Here is an 8,298-nt window from a genome sequence, read left to right as displayed (position 1 = left end):
CAGCCGGCTCCACACTTGATGAAGCAGCCTTCCTACCCTTACTTTTACCTAAAGCGACGTGTCATCTCAAGGGATTTTAACAGATAAATATCATTCCCCAGAAGTTATGACGTGTCAGTTAAGCCACACCTCCTTTCCCAACCCTACTCCATGTCCATCCCCCCCCATCCCCACTCCAACCTTGTTCCTACATTTCTCCTGTCACCCCCTCCTTGCTTATCTCCTACATCTAAGCACCCCCCCCCTCTCTCTCTCTCTCTCTCTCTCTCTCTCTCTCTCTCATTCATATCTAAACGTTCAGAACAATTTTTACAGTATAACACACACACACACACACACACACGCATAGTGCAGGTGGAGGGTGGTGAGAGGTCATCATTCCCTTGAGTCTATGGATTAACTTCTGGATCGAGAGAAAGATGGGGAGTGAAGGGGGATAAAGGCTACAAGACGCTGCCCTTGTAAGTGTAAGAGGCAACTTACGTAGATCACATTATACCCACCTCTATTTAGTGACTGGGTTGTCATTAGAAAGTACCCGTACGTCTTGCGTTTTTACTTTTTATTTATTTATTTATTTATTTATTTATTTATTTATTTATTTATTTATTTATTTATTTAGAGAGAGAGAGAGAGAGAGAGAGAGAGAGAGAGAGAGAGAGAGAGAGAGAGAGAGAGAGAGAGAGAGAGAGAGAGAGAGAGAGAAATTATTTTATATGATACAAGTCACAACTTGCCGGCCTTCTGACGCCGGTGCGATGCCAGGCCACTGACAGACTCTCAATCAGTCATGCCTCACCAGAAGCCGGTGACGCCCAGCACACAGCGAGCACTTCCAGCCCGCTCGGCGCTCACTCTGGGTCTGCAATGTGCAGGGCGCAGGCGAGCCGTGACTCACTGAACACCACTTGGCACAGGGAGGCCAAGAGAACAGTGCCCCTCTTCTGCGCCCTCATTTCAAACAACACACACTTGTAAATGGAAAGCAGGAGTGGAGACGCGGCCACACCCACCGCAGTCAACCCGCCACACAAGTCCACAGAACACAAAACGCAGCCACAGCCGCCACAGTCCACACAACACAACACGCGAACACCACCACCTCATTTCAAACATAACACACTTGTAAAAGGAAAGCAGGAGGGAAGAGACAGCCACACCCGCCACGCTCCACAAAACACTCAAACACGGCCACACTCGCCACAGTCCACCACACACTCAAAAGCGGCCACACCCGCCACAGACCACCACACACTCAAACGCGGCCACACTCGCCACAGTCCACCACACACTCAAAAGCGGCCACACCCGCCACAGACCACCACACACTCAAACGCGGACACACCCGCCACAGTCCACCACACACTCAAACGCGGCCACACTCGCCACAGTCCACCACACACTCAAACGCGGCCACACCCGCCACAGTCCACCACACACTCAAACGCGGCCACACCCGCCACAGACCACCACACACTCAAACGCGGCCACACTCGCCACAGTCCACCACACACTCAAAAGCGGCCACACCCGCCACAGTCCACCACACACTCAAACGCGGCCACACTCGCCACAGTCCACCACACACTCAAACGCGGCCACACCCGCCACAGTCCACCACACACTCAAACGCGGCCACACTCGCCACAGTCCACCACACACTCAAACGCGGCCACACCCGCCACAGTCCACCACACACTCAAACGCGGCCACACTCGCCACAGTCCGCCACACACTCAAACGCGGCCACACTCGCCACAGTCCACCACACACTCAAACGCGGCCACACTCGCCAGTTCACCCACCACACACTCAAACGCGGCCACACTCGCCACAGTCCACCCACCACACACACAAACACGGCCACACTCGCCACAGTCCACCACACACTCAAACACGGCCACACTCGCCACAGTCCACCCACCACACACTCAAATGGGGCCACACTCGCCACAGTCCACCCACCACACACTCAAATGGGGCCACACTCGCCACAGTCCACCCACCACACACTCAAACACGGCCACACTCGCCACAGTCCACCCACCACACACTCAAACACGGCCACACTCGCCACAGTCCACCCACCACACACTCAAACACGGCCACACTCGCCAGTCCACCCACCACACACACAAACACGGCCACACTCGCCACAGTCCACCCACCACACACACAAAACACGGCCACACTCGCCAGTCCACCCACCACACACACAAACACGGCCACACTCGCCACAGTCCACCCACCACACAAGGCCTCAGAACACTCACACCGCACTTGTTCCGGCGAATACTCAGCACACGCACGCCCAGGGCATCACAGTATGGGCTGCACCAACTGTATCCTGGAGGGAGGCAGAGGGGCACAGGCGTGGCAACACAGACGGAGAGGACGGAGGAGACAGGCGAGCGTGGTACTGACCCGGCGTCTGTATTCTCTCTTTCCCGCCCCCTCCGGTGCTGTGTGCTCAACCGACACGCTGCTGCCTGAGACACTTCCACACACACACACACACACACACACACACACACACACACACACACACACACACACACTAAAACAACACCACAGTCACCAGTGAATACCTCTGTTGTCACGAAACGAAACTTTTTGAAAACTGTGACAGCACTACAATACTATATTATTATATCATATATCATATACCTGTCCCTGCAATACCATCAGCACCATGGCTTCCCTTCTCTCTCCGACAGAGCGCCGCACCCCCCCAGCGCTTGTACCAGGAACTGCTCTCAGCAATCTGTCTCGGGGACGACGTGCAGGCGGTGTCCAGTCTCCTGTGTAAAGGCGCCCCCATAGAGCCCCTGGGTGGCCGCTCCGCCCTCAGACTGGCTGTCACCACCGACCGTGCACGCACCGTCAGCCTGCTGCTGGCGAGCGGCGCCTCCCTGTCCGCCACACTGCTGCAGGAGGCTTGGCAGAGCCCCAATGTGACCCACAGGGTGCTGGCCTCCCTCACCAGCGTGAGTACCCTCCCCTGCCTGTCTGACAGCATTGCCACACTGTAAAGGCGAGGACGAACATCGTCACTGGATCTGAGTCTCAGCGGCGGCTCCTTTGCAGCGTGGAAAGTGAAAAGCTTGGAGAGTTATAGGTCTGTTAGTTGTATAGGATAAACTTTGTGTCGGAACAAGTTCAGTTTGAGGTGTTAGTGGTGCGTGTGACAGACCTGCAGCACACCAAAGTCTTCCAACATTACAGAACATGCAACTCAATCTCATCACTCCATAAAAGGACGCCATTGATATTGGATTTTACAGCAATGTCATTAGAGTTCATTTAATGTCTTTAGAACAAGCAAAGAAGTAGACCTCATAATAGTTAAATGTCTGCTAATACATCAACATCGACCTTCAATGAACTCTAACGACACTGTTGTAAAACCTAACATTTAGGAATAATAGGTGAAAACACTTCTTTGGTCTGTGGTAAGATTACATTCGTACATGCATTTTTGTACTTCATAGCACTCCATAACACTTGTGCGTTCATGCCTCGCCGCTTGCCGTGATCTGTCAGCCAGGCTGTTTGTCTTACTGAGAGAAACCATTGCAAGTAAGAATAACAATCTCTCTCTCTCTCTCTCTCTCTCTCTCTCTCTCTCTCTCTCTCTCTCTCTCTCTCTCTCTCTCTCTCTCCTGGGCTGGCGGAAATTTGTCGGGATTGCTGTATTTGCTGTCTTGGTCTCTGCGTGTCATTTTGGTCGCTGGGGTCTAAGTGGTCTCCAGCTCTGTGGTTCTCGCTCACCGCTGTTTGTTAACACGTAATGAAATATTTTTGCCTCCCTGAAAACTTGCCATGGAAATAATTTTTAATGTAGGACATAAATAATACTCTGACCATTGGTGTTCTGTCTGTGCAGCTCAGAGATCTTGAGGAGGGTGACAGCAGCAAGGCGGCAGCACCCGGTGGCTTTATGGTCACATTTCATTCAATTGTTACCTCTTGATTATATATATATATAAAAAAAAAGCAATGTTCCAGTACTGACGTCACTGGGCTCCAGGCTGGGTGATACACACAAACACACACACGTTGTTTAGTCCTGTAGGGAACACCAACCCTCCTTCCACGCAAGGCTCAGAGGCAAGGCGTGTGCCTGATATCTCAACCCTCGCTCTCTCGCAGGCCTACTGCTGCCGGCTGCGTGTGGAGCAGCGTCGTCTGGTAGAGGTCAGCCGCGCTCTTGTCGAGGGCATCAGCAATCTGCTGGAAGACATCGAGGGAAGTACTCCGTGGCTGGCTGCCTGGCGATCGGGCGAGGACACTGACCACGCATCTCTGAGCGACCTCCTGGCAAAGGCTGCGGCTGCCAACTGCCCCGTGACTGCCGCCTTCCTGCAGAGTGCAGGGGCGTGGCCTTTCTTTAGCCAAGCCTCGGGTGGCAGCGCCCTGCACGCAGCGCTGGACGCCGGCCACCAGACCATGGCCGAGGCGCTGATCAGGGACCTCGGGGGCTGCCCTTACGTGCCGGACACACACGGTCGCCTTCCAGTGCACATGATGAGTGACGAGGAGCGACAGAGGCTGGAGCAGGTGAGGCTGTCTGTTTGTGTTCTCTCTCTCTCTCTCTCTCTCTCTCTCTCTCTCTCTCTCTCTCTCTCTCTCTCTGAGTAGGGTGGTGGTGAGGGTCGCGGATCAGATAGGAAGGTGGGCAAGATGAAGTGTGACTGGTGACTAATATGATAGTAATACACCAGTAACAACAGCAACAACAACATCTACTACAACTACTACATAGCTACCACCATTACCACTATTATTATTATTATTATTATTATTATTATTATTATTATAACTATTATTATTATTATTTTTATTATTACTATTATTATGTTAACTGATAAAATAATTGTACTACACACACACACACACACACACACACACACACACACACACACACACACACACACACAGCATAGTACAGTGGTAAGCAAGCTCTGGTCACAACTGAGAAAGCCCGGGTTCGAGTCCCGGGCACGACGAGGCAAAGGGGGCAAAATTCTTAATGTGTAGCCCCTGTTCTCCCAGCAGCAAGTAGGTACGGGATGTAACTCGAGGGGTTATGGCCTCGCTGTCTCAATGTGTGGTATGTCAGTGGTCTCAGTCCTGCCAAAAGACAGGTCACTATGATCTTTGAGCTCTTCCATAGGGGAACAGCTGCCTGGGTGACCACCAGACGACCATTGCTGAATGACACATCTTTTCACCACACTCACTCACTCACTCACTCACTCACTCACTCACTCACTCACTCACTCTCTCTCTCTCTCTCTCTCTCTCTCTCTCTCTCTCTCTCTCTCTCTCTCTCTCTCTCTCTCTCTCTCTCTCTCTCTCTCTCTAAGTCGCATCTTTCTCACGTCTCACAGAGGCTCTTCGAGGAGGAGCAAGAGAAGCTGAAGGATCTGGAGCTTCTGCAGAAAGCAGATCGCGAGAAGGCGGCGGCACGGACAGCGCTGGACGTGCAGAAGGTTCTTTTTGATAGCCACAAGAATGGAGAGGACAAGAATGTTTCTGCAGGTGATGGCCGCGCCGCCCTGCTGCTGGCCGCTCGCAAAGGCCTTCTGCAGCTGACTCATCTGCTGCTGCGGGAGGGTCGCCGCCCCGTGGACGAGGTGGTGGACGACACCTGCGGCACCACCGCCCTCCACCAGGCGGCCTCGCACGGCCAGGACGGTTGCGTGGCGCTGCTGCTGAGCGCAGGCGCCAACACACAGCAGCGCGACAGCTACGGCCAGACCCCCCGACTCCTTGCCGCCATGTTTGGCCACACAAGCACTGCTGACTTGCTGGCCCAACAAGATGTGCAGGACGTTCCTTGCCGCGCGGGCACCACCGCCAAGCAAGTGACGCGAGGATTTGAAGCATACTTGCAGCTTTATGAGAAGTATGCCCATGATCCTCTGACTCCATTTGACCGCCACAACCCCGACGGCGTCACAAGGAAGCTTATGAAATGCATACGTGTAGGAAAACTGCAACAGGAGGCTCAGCGGGTGGCTGTTGACTTATCAGAAGGTGAGGCCCTTCAAATACACGAGGCGGTGATGGCGGAACTGAAAGTCATCATGGATAATGTGTCAGCCGCGGACCCCACCTACCGCGGCGACCTGAGGCTGGCGGGCAGCTCTCGGGACGGCTCCAAGTTGTACGCCCCAGATGAGTTTGACGTAAATATCGTGATTCACGGTGATGACGTAGGAGTAAATGTTAGTGAGAGAAGGAAGGAGGAAGCCCTGCTGAAGGGCAGGTTACAGATCTCTGTGAAGACTGACAACCCCAACCTTAAGGGGAATAGTTTCATGGCCAATCTATACAAGAAGGTGCACCGCTGCCTCGCTGGCCACACCCTGCAGGACGAAAGACTGAGCCTGGTGCCGCCGGGCCTTACTAGTACGCAGGTGGGCGTGGCACTTGCCCTGGCCTGGCAGGGGCGAGAGTATCCACTGCTGCTGGTCGGCGTGGACCTGGTGCCGGTGCTGGAGGTGCCGTGGCTGGAACAAATCCCCAGACCCTTCCTCACTCCCGGGGACACCACCACCATGCAGCTCAGTAATGCCGCGGATGGCTCATGGCGCTGCAGCTTTGCCTTGACGGAGGCAAAGGTGCTAGGGACGCTGAGCCCGGCGGAGCGCCAATTGCAGCTGATGGGAAAGCTACTTCTTTCCCGCCTCAAGGCTGAGCGCTGGATGCCACGACACAAAAAGAGCTTCTGCACCTGGTTTGCCACACGGGAGTGGAACATCCCGGTGCCGAGCGGGTTCTGCTTCAAGAACGCATTCCTGCGGTGGCTGGAGTATAGGAGGCGTGGGGAGAGGCACCATGCCAAGCAGTTGGCGGCGGGGCGGGAGGGGAACCCCGCCAGATGGCTGGTACAGGTGTTCAGACTGATGTGTGCAGACCCAGAGGAATCCCGAGAGCGCCTGACAACTCAAAACAGCTCCGCCTACTTTGGAGGGGACTGTGAGGGGCGAAAACCTGGGGACGGGGCGCCCGTCATCGTGCAGTGTCTGGAGGAGGACCTGGAAAAGTTGTGGCCTGGCTCGTCTGGGCCACCACGGCCTGAGCCTAGACAGCCAGGCGGCGGTGAACATACTGGTGGCGCTGCGTCTTTGGATGCAGAAGATGCAACTCCACGGTGATGGTCAGCAGTGACTCGCACCACTCTGTCAACCTCACACACACACACACACACACACACACACACACACACACACACGTATACCTACATGTGGTAATCTCCAGAGACACAAATGGTTGATGTCAGACGTCACATATGGACAATGAATAGTGTAACAGTAAGGAAACACGTGAGCTCTCAAATTTGGAAACTTGTATATGTAAAACAATCCTTGCCCTGTAAAAAAACTTATGAGAAGTGTTTGAATAAACTAAAAACAAACATTATTTTGTTTATGTTAAGCCTATTAAAGTATTTATCATTGTCATATTGAAATTTATATCCCCTCCCCCCTCAAAAAAAAAAAAAAAAAAAAAAAATATATATATATATATATATATATATATATATATATATATATATATATATATATATATATATATATATATATATATATATATATATATATATATATATATATATATATATATATATATATATATAAAATTATACGACACACAAAGATAGCGGCTCACCTGAAGAAGTTACAAAGCAGAAGCAAACGTACAACAGCCGCACTTCACCTGTTTGCTGATCCACCGACCTCCAATCTTCCACAACCTGCGATTACCTCCCGACTCGTCCCCGCCACCCTCTGTTCCTTCACCCGTCGGTCAACCACCGCGGCAGACACCAAGAACCTGGTCCAAAGCTAGAGTGTTACAAGTGGGGCGAGTTTGAAGAGCAGCAGTGATGGTGTCAGTGTCACCACAAGGCAAGGTGTGGCAGCTGTCAGTGACTCGGTCACAAGAGTAAACCCTCAGCCTGCTATAGGACCTTGGAAAATGACGAATGTCAAGCCGATCCTTCGCCTGATCAAGTCATAAAGGACTCTCTCAGGATGGAACACTTAATTTCTCAGTCAGTACAGAGGGGTGAGGGGCCTCGCTCTATCCTCAGTGAGTGACCTGTGACCTGGACAGCTGCCAGACGTGTTCCCTGCAACTAGTAAAGCCAATACAGCGCTGCGCTGCCTCTTTACAAAACAGACCAGGCGGGTCACCTCCCGGGGACACGTGGCGGGGTGATTCATGTCAGGGTGAGGTCACTTGTGCCTCGCTGCTCGCGATGAGGTCAACGTTTTATTTTCATTA

At 52.6% G+C, this 8,298-nt stretch overlaps 1 protein-coding gene across 2 annotated transcripts in view; it reads left to right on the top strand.

Moving 5' to 3' along the window:
* The window catches only part of LOC135098510 (ankyrin-3-like), a 15,871-nt gene extending 8,399 nt beyond the window's left edge, over window positions 1-7,472 (top strand). The window contains exons 4-6 of one of the 2 annotated variants that reach the window (XM_064000921.1): window positions 2,718-2,987; window positions 4,153-4,560; window positions 5,394-7,472. In XM_064000921.1, coding sequence (XP_063856991.1) covers window positions 2,718-2,987; window positions 4,153-4,560; window positions 5,394-7,166 — 2,451 coding nt within the window. In that variant the 3' untranslated portion in view covers window positions 7,167-7,472. The remainder of the gene's footprint in view (window positions 1-2,717; window positions 2,988-4,152; window positions 4,561-5,393) is intronic. The other variant, XM_064000923.1, reaches the window with a different exon arrangement.
* The last annotated feature ends 826 nt before the right edge of the window (window positions 7,473-8,298 follow it).

Source organism: Scylla paramamosain, unplaced genomic scaffold (genome assembly GCF_035594125.1).
Source record: "Scylla paramamosain isolate STU-SP2022 unplaced genomic scaffold, ASM3559412v1 Contig67, whole genome shotgun sequence".
Classification (NCBI taxonomy): Eukaryota; Metazoa; Arthropoda; class Malacostraca; order Decapoda; family Portunidae; genus Scylla; species Scylla paramamosain.
This window is presented reverse-complemented; position numbering and strand designations above follow the sequence as displayed.